This window comes from Ornithodoros turicata, unplaced genomic scaffold (assembly GCF_037126465.1).
Source record: "Ornithodoros turicata isolate Travis unplaced genomic scaffold, ASM3712646v1 ctg00000850.1, whole genome shotgun sequence".
Classification (NCBI taxonomy): Eukaryota; Metazoa; Arthropoda; class Arachnida; order Ixodida; family Argasidae; genus Ornithodoros; species Ornithodoros turicata.
This window is the reverse complement of record NW_026999405.1, coordinates 849,389-863,613: the sequence shown is the minus strand read 5'-3', so window position 1 is coordinate 863,613 and position 14,225 is coordinate 849,389. Positions and strand designations below refer to the sequence as shown.

At 51.5% G+C, this 14,225-nt stretch overlaps 1 protein-coding gene across 1 annotated transcript; it reads right to left on the bottom strand.

Annotated features, from left to right (window-relative positions):
• Window positions 1-10,184: 10,184 nt before the first annotated feature.
• On the bottom strand, window positions 10,185-11,055 carry LOC135375305 (uncharacterized). Its single transcript, XM_064608043.1, has 2 exons — window positions 10,372-11,055; window positions 10,185-10,336 (listed from the first exon to the last, which is right to left on the bottom strand). The coding sequence occupies exons 1-2, from the start codon at window positions 10,994-10,996 to the stop codon at window positions 10,215-10,217; spliced, it is 747 nt and encodes a 248-aa protein (XP_064464113.1). The 5' UTR covers window positions 10,997-11,055; the 3' UTR covers window positions 10,185-10,214.
• Between the last annotated feature and the right edge of the window lie 3,170 nt (window positions 11,056-14,225).

Below are 14,225 nucleotides of genomic sequence, written 5' to 3'. Positions count from 1 at the left end.
AGCATTAGTGTACACTAGTTTGTCTGCTGCGACATTTCTCATGTCTCGGGAAATTTGTCGCGTAGAGTGAACAAGTGTCAAAGAGGTAGTGACACTCTTTTAAAATGGCAGAAGGGGATTCACACGGAATTAGTCACATCGGTGGTATTGCAGCAATATGTACCGCTTGGTAGCTTGGTAGACGGTAATCGGAAGTAATCTTCATGTCTGGAGAAGGATGTCTTGAGCATCTACGAACATGTAGAGGGCAACAAATTGAATAGGGGCAGATTTCTTTGAATTCTTGCAGGCTTGCACGATGTGGCAGAGGAGGCACAACTATATCAACAGGAGGACTCTCATGGAGGTTCAAGTGATACCTGCGGTATTGCACCAATATATACCGCTTGCTGCAGCTTGGTAGCTTGGTAGACGTAATCGGAAGCTGTCTTCAGGTCGGGAGAGGAATATTTTGAGCATCTGCGAACAAGTAGAGGACAACACAGTGAATGGGGGCAGATTTCTTTGAATTCTTGCAGGCATACAAAGAGGAGGCACAACCATATCAACAGGAGGGCTCTCATGGAGGTTCAAGTGATACCTGCAGTATTGCAGCAATATGTACCGCTTACTGTAGCTTGGTAGACGGTATCGGGAGTAGAGCCCTGCACGGGCCAACTTTTCTGGGCCCGACCCGGCCCGGGCGCATCGAAAAATGGCCCGGCCCGACCCGACCCGACCCGGGCCTTCATATTTTTATGCAGCCCGACCCGGCCCGGCCCGGTGACCCAGTGACTAGAGCCCGGCCCGGCCCGGAGTCTAAGCAAATAGAGCCCGGCCCGGTGACCCGGCGAGTAGATCCTGGCATAGTATTTCCAGCCGCGACGTACGCGTTTCTGGCGATTATCCAACAAATTTACCAGTAAATTTATAAGGAGAGAAGACAAACATACAAGTGATGGCGGTTTAACACCATAACCGCACCAGACCAAATTAAATCCAGAACGTACGCGGGCATGGGCGTTATCGTTACACTGTCAAGCTTTTGCGGAGGTACAGGATGCGGTCGACAAACTCCTTCTCCCAGTCCATACCCATCTCACCAAGCTTTGCCAAGTGATTGTGAAATACGTGAGGAGTGAGGAGCAATGTAAAGTGGTTTTCAGAATGTTCCAGAGGGTCGAATCATATGCCTAATGCAGTATCCCTTGCTTGTCTTTGCAAAATATGCACAGGAATGACGCAAGCGCATGATGATATGAACTAACGCATCTCCATTGTATGAATTAACTGCGTGGCCCGGCGGGGCCTGACTCTCGGAAACATATTTGTCGGCCCGGGCCCGGCCCAGCCCGCGGTACTAGCGTATTTTGTCGGCACAGGCTCGGCCCGGCCCGGAGCACACACCCAATAACAAGCCCGGCTCGGCCCGCGGGCCGGGTCGGGGGCCCGGGCCCGGCAGAGCTCTAATCGGAAGCTATCGGTATCGGAAGGTCTGGAGAGGAGAGCAGAAGGTCTGGAGAGGAATATCTTGAGCATCCCAGTATACAGGGTGCCCCAGAAAACGTGTCATTGAATTATAATTTAGAAAAACTACACCACGTAGGATCATGCGGTCAACTGCATTTGTTCTTACTAGGTTTGTGCCACCGACTGATGTGAAGGTCGTGCAACGTAATTTTAATAATGTAAATTTTTGCGAATTGAAGTCGGAATTTTGCCAAGTAAAGGTCGCTTTTAATGATAGGGAATTAATGATAATTGACAGCGATATTCAGGGGCTATCCCATCAGAAAAAATAGCCGAACGTCATGCTCTACGGAGCTAGCGCGCGACAAATTTTTCAGCGAAATCGTTCTCAGTCCAACGAAAGGAGGTTGGAAACCCAGCCCACACCTGCAACGCAGAAAGAGATAACACAGGTCTTATCAGGCCGACTTTCGCTGGGATCGCACATTCCCTCTCCCAATTTCAGGAACTGTCACTTTTTCTACTATCACTCTGTGCGATAGGTTTACAACCCCCTATCGTCGGACTGAGAGCGATTGCGCTCAAAAAGTCGTCGCGCGTTATGGTGCGGTGCTACGAAAAGCATGATGTTTGCTATTTTTTCGAATGGGATAGCTCGGAAATATCGCCTTCAATTATCATGAACTTGAGTGAATTCGGCACGCTCTTTATATTGGTGGGGTAAAAAAAGACCTTTACTTGGCAAATTTTAGCAAATATTTACATAATTAAACTTTCGGTACATAAGATTCACATCAGGAGTTGGCAAAAACCTAGTAAGAGCGAATGCCGTTGACCGCATGATTCTAGGTGGCGTAGTTTTTCTATTATAATTCAATGACACGTTTTCTGGGACACCCTGTATATGGACGCTGTATACGTGCAGCAGAGTGCGCTTTGAATATGAAACTTTTTTCTCTTAAATGAGTCTTGTTCGTGGAACATCAGTTTTTGTCGAAACTCGTTATATTTACTCGTTTTCGATAGCCTCGCGTTGCAGTAGAAACGAAACTCGCCTCAGCAAATCAGCCGAAGCGGCATCGACACCGTTCCTGGTCATGATTTGCCTCCTTCCGGGGCATTGTTTTGGTAGGCGTCACCATTCTGCAACTCGCCTTCACCTAGCGCACAGGTGCGTTAGGTGAAGCCTAATTCACAAACCTACCAGAATGGCTAGTGTCGGATAAAAATGGAATCGGAATCGGAAGTAGGAAGAAAAAAAAACGAAACTTTCATACGTAAGACAAACGTCTGACATTGCCAAAGGTGTAGCGTCGAATGCTTCCGACGGAATCCTCTGTCTTACTCCCCGGCCGTCTCGCCCGCCGCGGGTATCGTGCCCTCATCGCTCTCGTGCGCGCGTACTTTGACCGCTGCGCTAACACGCTAACACTAGATTTGTACGTACGTTTCCGCGAAAAATGGCGAAATGTAACGTTTTGATGTCAGGTGAAGCCCACCTTAAGGAGCAGCATATGTTGCTCCGTGTCGTTTTCTCCCCTTGGCATTGTAAAAGTATGTGAATTTTTTTGGAACGCTTTCTTTTCTTATTTATTTTTCTCTTTCTTTTGTAAGTTTACTTGCGCATTTCTATCTTGTATTTTTGTACTATCGACAAAAGCGAGCGAAGAAAAAACAAACAAACATTACGGGACAGTGATCGCAACGTCGCTTCTTTTCGCCTCTACGTCTGTACTATGAGCGTGCGTGTGACTTTTTTTTCCAGCGTAGGGCAAAGTAATCCATTCACGGGGAGGCGAGGGGGTTAGAACGTACAACAGATGAACACGGGACATGTATGCACAGGACAAGCATCAGGACAATCGAAGGCTCCGATAATGTTCAAACCATTTTGACGATATCTGAGTATAGCTCTTTACACCCGGCCCGCTCATTCGGCAGGGCTTCGCACCGGGCACGAAGGTAGCGACAGACGAATGACAGCACTACAGATGCATAAGCTACCTGCGCGAGGTCAACGGGACACACATGAATCTGCACTACGCAACAGCTGACCACAACGTGAAGTTTGTGTGTCCTGTGACGTGCACTAACACCCAGCCCAGCCCAGCCCAGCCCAGCCCAGCCCAGCCCAGCCCAGCCCAGCCCAGCCGAGCCGAGCCGAGCCGAGCCGAGCCGAGCCGAGCCGAGCCGAGCCGAGCCGAGCCGAGCCGAGCCGAGCCGAGCCGAGCCGAGCCGAGCCGAGCCGAGCCGAGCCGAGCCGAGCCGAGCCGAGCCTAGCCTAGCCTAGCCTAGCCTAGCCTAGCCTAGCCTAGCCTAGCCTAGCCTAGCCTAGCCTAGCCTAGCCTAGCCTAGCCTAGCCTAGCCTAGCCTAGCCTAGCCTAGCCTAGCCTAGCCTAGCCTAGCCTAGCCTAGCCTAGCCTAGCCTAGCCTAGCCTAGCCTAGCCTAGCCTAGCCTAGCCTAGCCTAGCCTAGCCTAGCCTAGCCTAGCCTAGCCTAGCCTAGCCTAGCCTAGCCTAGCCTAGCCTAGCCTAGCCTAGCCTAGCCTAGCCTAGCCTAGCCTAGCCTAGCCTAGCCTAGCCTAGCCTAGCCTAGCCTAGCCTAGCCTAGCCTAGCCTAGCCTAGCCTAGCCTAGCCTAGCCTAGCCTAGCCTAGCCTAGCCTAGCCTAGCCTAGCCTAGCCTAGCCTAGCCTAGCCTAGCCTAGCCTAGCCTAGCCTAGCCTAGCCTAGCCTAGCCTAGCCTAGCCTAGCCTAGCCTAGCCTAGCCTAGCCTAGCCTAGCCTAGCCTAGCCTAGCCTAGCCTAGCCTAGCCTAGCCTAGCCTAGCCTAGCCTAGCCTAGCCTAGCCTAGCCTAGCCTAGCCTAGCCTAGCCTAGCCTAGCCTAGCCTAGCCTAGCCTAGCCTAGCCTAGCCTAGCCTAGCCTAGCCTAGCCTAGCCTAGCCTAGCCTAGCCTAGCCTAGCCTAGCCTAGCCTAGCCTAGCCTAGCCTAGCCTAGCCTAGCCTAGCCTAGCCTAGCCTAGCCTAGCCTAGCCTAGCCTAGCCTAGCCTAGCCTAGCCTAGCCTAGCCTAGCCTAGCCTAGCCTAGCCTAGCCTACAAATATAAAAATGGAGGCCACTGACATGCTCATTAGAAACGAGTCGTCCAAGTAATCCGGTGCACGGTGGAGGGTGTAGCACGGATAGAGGGAAGGCAATCTCGCGTTCTTCATTAGCTTGAGGCGAAGAAGAAATTGACATTGGAGCACCAGAAACTGAAATACTTTTTGATGCTTTCAATAAATGCGGTAAATTTATAGAATTTACAAATTTATAGAAGTGAGCGAGCGGTGGTGTTTTTCTTCTTTTTGTATTTTTGTTCTTGTCGAAAGTACAATGATTTCGTGATTTGGCAAAAGTACGATGATTTGAAAATTATCATTACAACTGCATTTACAGGCTTTGTCGATTGCGCTAGCAATGACTCAGGCAAATACGGCCAAATATGCGTCACGAGTCGTCAAACGTACCATCTAAGACCTCTATACAGGGTATTTCACCCTAGGTGATAAAATACTCTAAATGGCTACGTACTCGCCGGAGGATTGTCGGACTCTCGGCAATTACCTCGTAGAAACTTTTGCGACGATTGAGGAAGGTTTTGGACAATTTTTAATTGCGGGAAATTTATTTTTCAATTGAACTTTGAAAATTGTCAAGCGAACCTCACTTTTTTTTTCACAGAAATATGAAGTCCTCCACTGATAACCGCACACCCAACCGAAACTATGCACTGTATCGCAACAGATATAGTCTACAAAAAGCAGTATAAATTCGGCTTTAGCCCCGCCTGCTTGATTGTCACAAAGAAAAGTGCACGGTATTTTCGGGGAGAGGAGCAAGTGTTCCCGCCTCTTGTTTTACCTTTCTTTGCGCCGCGTTGACCTTGATGCTGGTGACAACCGCCTTATCACAGCCGACACTGAAGATTTTTGTTTAAGTTTAATTTGTACAAGCTTTCGCGTGGAGGTCCACGCTTCCTCAGGTACAAAGTGAAGTGGTGACACACATAAGTATATATAGTAGAGACATATACACTGCTGTACAAAAAAAGGGGAAGAGGGGAATCCTCACGCACATCTTGCAAGACCTCCCACCCCCAGCTGTGACGTCTTCCCCCTTTGAGCTGCGTCTGGAAGATTTCCCTCCCTTCCCCGTCGATCAGAGACCATCCACTTCTACAACCGACGCCACGACTGCGCGCTATGCCGACGTTCTTGCTCCACTTTGTGGGAGCCTATTCCCACTCTCGGGGGCAAAGCCCGTTCCTTCGAAAGCGTTCCGTGGAAAGCGAGGCACAAATGCAACTACAAGGTATACTCAACAACCACTGTTTTAATGACTTACATCTTACAGCGTCTTTTCTTCTCCGCTTCCACGTCCACACTCACCCTCAAACCCCTCGTCGTTCTCCTTTTACCCTCAAGTCTCTCACTTCCTCGTCGTCCCGCAACGTCCAAAGTTCTTCCTCTACTTCGCCCCACACTTCCCCCACCGCAAAACGTCGAACCCAGTTTGACAACCGAAAACTTTAGAATGTTTAGAGGTCGTCGTCATCGAACTCCAGGACCACGTCGTCCCCAGGGTTCGGTGGGGAGGAAGGCCTTAAGAGGTCGGGCCTGTGCCTCCTCAATGTCTCTAGCGCTGAGGCCACGTCCCCGCTGTTGGACTGTTGCCTAGCTCGGTGAAGCGGTCCTTGTCGATGTGTTCGACGGTGCAGCTCAGGGACTTGACACAGAGGACACAGAAGTCTCTTTTCCTCCGCAGTCAGCGGAATCGGGGGGGTCATTGAGGTGTCGGTCTGTCAACAACAGACCTCTGAAAGGTTGAGGCACTTTCGCCGGGTCGTCGGTGCGAAGCGGGCGCGGTTGAGAGGTCCAGCGAGAGCGGGAGGCCCATGATACCGGTCTGTCTCCCGCTACGACGGTCCATGTAGCCACTGACCGGTGAGTTGGTGGCTCGGATCGGCTCGGTACCTGAGGCCGGGCGGTAGATGAACTAGATCCTGGAGAGCGTCCAGGCCCGCGACTACGCTTTCTTTGGGGAGGCATGGCCGCTGCGAGAAGGAATAGGGGATGACGGTGAGAAAGCAATTTCCGACCGCGAGAACCTGAAAAGGCTCTCCCCCAGAAGGTTATAGTTGAAGACTGCGAAACAGAAATCACACTAAGAAAGACCAAGTATTCAAGAGCACTAGGATTTAGCGACTAGGATAGCGGCAGCTACATGCGCCGCCTGCGGGGACGCAAACTGTAGCGCCTGGAAGGTCCGGGAACAGGATCCTGGTCCAGGTCTAGAGGAGGAAGCTGACCGTCTGCTTCTTCACTCTCGGGGTCTCGGAGGTGGTAAGTCTTCAGGTCCGAGATATGTACTGGCCCCGTTTCTTCGCCCGTGTCACAACGACGAAGCCTGTAAGTGAGGCCGGAGGAGCACGCACTTACCTCGAAGGGGCCATCCCACCTATCTGCGAGCGAAGCTGCAAAGCCACGTGACGCATCACTAAGCGGGTGAGTCCGTCGAAGGACAAGATCACCGACGCTGTAGGTGAGATTCCGTCGTCCACGGTTGTACTGGCGAGCCTGGTCCAACCTTGCGACGTCCAAGTTCTCCCGAGCCGTCCGAGCTGCGACGTCCAGTCGGCTCTGGAGGTCCTCAGCGTACCTTGAATAAGGAGGCTGGGTACTGCCATCCCGGAGGCCCAGGGCATTCTCTACTGGAAAAGGAGCCTCTCGTCCCAAGTTCAGGAACGCCGGGGTGAAGCCTGTAGATCTGTTGACCGTCGTCCGTGTAGCGAACGCCAGCTCAGTCAGGCGAAGATCCCAATCACGGTGGTGCTGACTAGTAAAAGCAACCAACATCATCTTCAGGTTCCGATTAACACGTTCGGTAATATTAGCCTGAGGGTGATACGGGGAAGTCTTCTTGTGCTGAATGCCTAAGACAGCGCAAGAATCTGAGAACACCTTACTTGTAAAGTAGGTTGCGTTGTCAGTGATCAGCTGAGCGGGAAACCCGAACCGGCAAAAGGTGTCGAGTAGTCGTTCCCATACTCTTTGGGAAGTCAGCGTCCTGAGAGAAAACAGTTCAACCCACTTTGTGAAATGATCAGTAACCACAAACAGGTACTGGTTACCTCTAGGACTACGAGGAAAAGGTCCCATCACATCACAAGCAACTATCTGCCAGGGCCTATTGCTCTGAACCGGCTGTAAGCGCCCGGGGGGTAAACCACCGCGAGGTTTTGCTCTCTGGCATATCGGACAAGTACGAACATACTTAGTTATGTCCTGCCTCATTCCTGGCCATGTCGCAACATGACATAACTTTTCATAAGTTTTCCTGCCACTGCTGTGACCTGCCAAGGCCGAGTCATGAAAGTAACGTATGAAAGACTTACGCAGCTTCCGTGGCACTACGACTCTGAATGGGGATGTACCGTCATCGTCATCCGCCTCGGGTATGTACCTGAACAGGATGCCATCCTCGCCCAGCAGATAGGAGTCGTGCCGTCCGTCAGACGTTCCGGTGTCTGCCGAGACCTGCTCAGCTAACCATTGAGACACCCGCTGACAAAGGCCGTCCGCTCTCTGAGCGTGTAGGAGCTGCTCTCTGCTCACGACCGTGCCCCAGGACGAGGATCCGTCCCGTGCCACTTGTGCTGCTGCCAGGAGTTGAGAAGGCGCCTCGGTGCCTACCTCTTCCCCCTCCGGTAGAGGCGCACGGGATAGTGCGTCCGCTACCACGTTCGTGGAGCCCCGCCTGTACTCCACGTTGAAGGAGTAGCCTTGTAGCTTCAGGGCCCACCTGGCGAGACGTCCAGCTGGGTTGTGGAGCCGCTGCAGCCATGAGAGTGCCTGGTGGTCAGTCTGGACGGTGAAAGTGCTGCCATCCAGGTAGAGATCAAACTTCCTGAGAGCGAAGATGATCGCCAGGCACTCCTTTTCCGTGACGGAATAGTTCCGTTCTGCCGGATTCAGCGTGCGACTTGCAAAAGCCACTGGACAGAGAATAGCGTCATGCTCCTGCAAGAGAACTGCGCCAACACCATAATCGCTAGCATCTGTTTGCACAACAAACGGTTTATTTAGGTCGGGCAAATATAGCCTGGCCGTATTAGCGATTGCATGAGATAGAGCTCGGAAGGATTGTTCCTGCTGTTCTCCCCAATGCCAGCGTGTGTCTTTGCGCAACAACTGGTTAAGCGGCTGCGCTAACTGAGCACAATTAGGAATGAATTGCCGGTAAAAGCCAACCATACCTAGAAAACGCTGCAAGGCTTTTACGTTACCGGGAACCGGAAACTCCATGATCGCCTTTAGCTTGTCATCGCTAGGACTGATGGTGCCTCCGTCCACCACGAAGCCGAGAAGGCTGATCCTAGGCGATGCCAGCTGTACCTTGCGGGGGTTAATGGTTAGCCCCGCCTGCTTCATCCTTGCAAGGACGATTGACAGGTGTTCCCAGTGTTCCTGAAAATTTCTGGAAAACACTACGACATCATCCATGTACGCCATCGCGAAATTGTACTTCGCATCTCCTAATACGGTGTCCATCAACCGCTGGAAACTGGCTGGTGAGTTAGACAGACCGAAAGGCATCCGTACGAACTCGAACAGACCCCTATGACAGGTAAAGGCTGTCTTCGGGACATCCTCCGGGGCAACTTGGATCTGCAAGAACCCTCTGCTACAATCAAGCGTTGAAAACACCGCAGCGTTGCCCAGGGAATACATGATTGATTCGATGGACGGGAAGGGATAAGAGTCCCTTACAGTTACTGCGTTAAGTCGACGATAGTCGACGCATAACCTTGCCGTACCATCACGTTTCGGAGCCAGGACGACAGGAAACGCCCAAGGGCTCTGGGATCTCTGAACTGCACCGGTTTGGAGCATTTCTTCTAGAGCAGCGTCTAACAAAGCACGCTTATGTACGCTCAAAGGTCTTGGATTACAACGCCAGGGCCTAGCGTTACCCGTGTCTATGCTATGCTGTAACAGAGACGTCTTACCGGGTTTTTCCGTAAAGATACCGTCATACTGCCGCAGTACTTGTTGAAGCTGACGGCGCTCCTCCTCAGGACCATGGAATGACCCCAAGACAGTCGGGAGTGCAGACGGTTCGGTGGAGACTGCTGCAGCTTGCTGTGCCGTGCAATCGTCCGCTGCCGTGGCGAAGGGGAAGAACCCTGTCGAGCCATGGTATACGTATCCTCCATTGGGCAGGTCCAGCGCCAACTTGTGCCGGATGATGAAATCCCTGCCCAGGATAACGGGCACTGCCAGGCCAGGAAGGTGGACGAAGCGCTGCTTTCGCCGTCTCCCATCGAAACGGAGCCAGAGCACAACTGCAGATTGTGCTGGAATGACGTCATTGGAAGCAAGACGAAGGGTGACCTCAGTAGTCTGCAGAACTACTTGTCTTTGCAGGCAGTGCTCGTAAACACAGTCGCCGATGAGAGAGAGTGTAGCTCCCGTGTCTATAAGGGCGACGTAGTTTCTGCCCAAAATGCGAACTGCGATATTTGGTTCTCTGTCCCGAATGCCATTCCGAACAGAGAGAGCAAAAGGAGCTAATGCGTCTCCTTTGGTTGCCTTGCTGCTTGCAGAGCCAGCTTTTGCATGATCAAGGCCGCTGCTAGCGACCGTTCGTTCGCTCTCTCGGCAGATAGCCGACGTCGTTAAGCGAGCGTTCATGGACGTCGGCTGCGGCCGTTTCCCGTTGGCACATTACGGGTATTCGGCCCTCGGTGCGGACAGTCCCGACGGAAATGTTCGGGGCTGCCGCAATTCCAACAGCCGACGGACCTTTGCGGCTGCGGGCGCGGCAGACGCTGCCGTTCCCGCTGCCTGTCGGTAGTTTCGCCAGCTGTATTGCCGGGTTGAGCACGATAATTAGGCAGGACGGGTCTGTCATGGCTCGTTCCTGCGGGGATCGCCCTCTGTCCATGACGGAAGGGATCAATTGCTCGGCGGGATGGCTCCGCATAAGGATTGCGGTGGTGCTCATCCTGTCCCACTGCAGGTAGGCGTTCGACCGAGGCTGCTCCCGCTGACCACGCACAGCGTGGTTCTAACGCCCATTCAGGCGGCGGCGGGGGCCGATATTCGAGTTCGGCTAGGAGGTCGCCCTGTATGGTACGAGCCTCCTGCGCCCACGCTTCAAGACTATCAAAGCGATGGGCTCGAAGGTAGGGCCGGAAGCGGGGGTGGCACTGACGGATAGCCCGTGCTACTCGCTGCTGCTCTGTTGCAGTTGGTTCTGCTCTGCTGTACAGCTCTTGCAGGGCCCGTACGAATTCTGCCAACGTCTCATCTGGATGCTGAGTACGTTTGTGCAGCTCCTCCAGGATACGATATTCGTAATCCGGGGGAAGGAATTCGTTTTTAAACCGCTGCTTGAAGTCCTGCAAGGACGTGAATCTCGACTGCAGTCGAAGCCAGCGGGCGGCGTCTCCTACCAAAGCAACCTGCAGGATGCGTAGGATCAAGACCTCGTCTGAGATTCCCATACCAGCCTGATAGGCAGTAAGGTCATCCAAGAAGTCTGCGACTGACTTTCTATCGGTATACCCTGAGGAGGTAGGAACAGGGATTGTCAGTCGGACGGGCGCTTGTGCCTGCGGCGGCGAAACCAACCCGGCATCAAGGCGTCGCGTCATCAACGAGCACAGCTCTGCCATACGTGACAGAAGCTCTGCCGTTGCTGTGGTGTCTGACTGCGGCACTGCAGATACCGTAGTCGACGTACCTTGGGATGGAGGCACTGCAGGTGCCTTCACATCGTCGGCCGGTCCTCTCGGCTCCGTAGGCGCCGGGGCGACGTGTACCGGCCGCTCCTCCGAGTGGGACCGTTGGGGTACCGGAGCTCCACTCCGGAGGTTGTACCCGCGAGGCGGTGTACGGTCCACCAGCTCCACGGGTCAGGCACCGGGCGGGAGCTGTAACACTCAAACACAACGAGCAGCAAAAATGCTGCCCCAACAAAGCGAGATACAAAGAAAAAAATGAAAGAACACGAAGTAATTAAAGTACCACAATCCGGCGGTATCACACTGAAACAAAACTTGACACACTAAAATGGAACGAAAAAAATAGAACGTGCCACGTCCTCCACGTCATCGAACGAACGAGCTCGGGCCCCACGTCTGGGCGCCATTTGTGGGAGCCTATTCCCACTCTCGGGGGCAAAGCCCGTTCCTTCGAAAGCGTTCCGTGGAAAGCGAGGCACAAATGCAACTACAAGGTATACTCAACAACCACTGTTTTAATGACTTACATCTTACAGCGTCTTTTCTTCTCCGCTTCCACGTCCACACTCACCCTCAAACCCCTCGTCGTTCTCCTTTTACCCTCAAGTCTCTCACTTCCTCGTCGTCCCGCAACGTCCAAACTTCTTCCTCTACTTCGCCCCACAACTTAACTCGTGCAACGACCAACCAGCCCCTTCTGCTTCCCATCCTGCATTGGTTCCTACAACCCCTGTGCCCAAGACCTCTTCTCCACAAGCTCCAGCTTCACCCATCAACAGTCCACCGGCCTCTTCTCCAGCCGCTGACAACGTAATCAGCTTCTCTCCTGCGGAGTGTGTTAACCATAGTGCCGGAGTCCACCTGCGATCCCCACTTCACCCCGATGCATCTCCAGGGGTGTCTGACTGTGTGAACGTGGGTTCTTCACCAAGGACTTTTTCTACTTCGCGTGGTGCGTCTGCTCAAGTACGCTCTTCTGCTCCAGCCGGGGCACAGAGGAGAGTTGGCCGTCGCTTCCCTATGACAACACGTAAGCAGTCTAGACAACGCAGGTCCGGCCGGACACAATGACTTGTACAGAACAATGAACGTCATTCAGTGCCCTACTTGAAAGCGCGTAAACTTTTGGCTAGGAAAGCTAGATTCCTGTCTAATTTTAGTTTTTATACAGATTGTATATCTCAACGTATAATTCCCAAAGGTTTATCATTGTCCATCACGCCGTCTTTTAAGTTCCATTCCCCCTTGAGCTCTACGAAGTGGGCTACCGCTCTCAATAATGCGTCGCTCCAACTAGTTAAAATTCTCAGACAGGAAAGTTCTTACATCTTGAAAGATATTGATAACCAGCTCAAACAGCTTGCGAACCAACTCTCTCTACATGAAGTTCTTAATCTCTCTGAATTCACTGCCAATAAGCTGAAGAAAATTCACGAAATCAAAACCAAAAAATCGAAACGTGATAATCTTATTCTATCTCCCATTTTAGCGCATGGCATTTGTGACGTGATAAATTCTGAACCATTTTCCACGAAGGCTGGCCATAACACCGTCTTTAATCTTTCTGATGTGACCCTCGACGAGGCTGAACTTGGTGTTCTCTCAAAAGGTCTCAGTTTTGTACCTACGGAGCGTAATATTGATGAATTTGAAATTCTGCACGATCTGCACAACTTAGGTAGGAGAATGCACCTGAAAACCTTCTTTCACGATAAACCTAGCTCAGATGCTGCGCCCTTCCGAAACCCCTCTAGCTGGACGCCGGACTCCTCTAGAACTAGCCCCCTTATTGACAATTACATCAAGGCCGTTCACAAGGATATCAAGACCAATTATTCGAAATCTATTGTACACACTGATAACTTGTCTAATTGTGAGAAAGTAGCGCTACGAAATCTTAAAGCCCGTAATGACATTATTATCAGACCAGCGGACAACGGTGGCGGTATAGTTGTTCTCAATACATCCGACTACATCGCGGAAGCAGACAGGCAGTTGAGTGACCGCTCATTCTACAGAGCTATCGATCAGGATCCAACCCCTTCCTTTTGTCTTCTTATTAATAAGAAAATTGATGAACTCGTCACTAGTAAACTTATCCCGTCCCATATTTCCAAATTCTTGCGGCCTAAGAACGTCACACCAGGTAATTTTTATCTTTTGATCAAAGTTCATAAACCCAATAACCCTGGGAAACCCATTATTTCAGGAATAAACACACCGACAGAGAAATTATCCTTAGTTGCTGACCACTGCATCAAACACATCCCACCCCTTCTCCCATCCTTTGTCAAAGACACAAACGATTTCCTTTCCAAAATTAACGCTGTCCATGACCATTTCAGTAACCATGCTGACATTTTGTTGGCAACAATGGATGTCGTTTCGCTATACACTAACATTCCCAATGACGAAGGTCTATCTGCTGTTGAACACTTCCTTAATTCTCACCATTCCGATATTCTTCCCATGCCCGCTATCATCCCCCTTTTAGAACTAGTTCTTAGCTGTAATAACTTCGTATTCAACGATCAACACTTCGTCCAAATTCATGGCGCTGCCATGGGCTCCCGGGTTTCACCTAATTATGCCAATTTATTCATGGGTCGTTTTGAAAACTCAGCCCTCAATTCTTTCCCCCTTAAGCCACCTATATATCTCAGGTTCATCGACGACATTTTTGTCCTCTGGACTGGTGATGAGGCATCTCTGCAGTCATTTTTTGATCACTTCAATTCACTGCATAGCAAAATTAAATTTACCTGTAACTATTCAAGGTCATCCATCAACTTCCTTGATGTGACAGTGTCACGTAAATCTGGTAGGCTGACCACTGAACTATACAAGAAACCAACGGACAAGCGCCAGTATCTCCACTATGAAAGCTATCATCCCAATCACCAGAAAAGGAGTATTCCATATGGTCAGTTCTTGCGCCTGAAACGAATCTGCTCAGATCAGACTGATTTTGTAAAACATGCTCAGCAAA

Bases quoted from the DNA above. Each gene is read 5' to 3' on its own strand.
- LOC135375305 (XM_064608043.1), bottom strand. From the start codon at position 10,996: ATGGGAATCTCAGACGAGGTCTTGATCCTACGCATCCTGCAGGTTGCT. The intron at 10,337-10,371 runs CTCAACCCGGCA...GAAACTACCGAC, and splicing joins CGTCCTGCCTAATTATCGTG to AGGCAGCGGGAACGGCAGCG.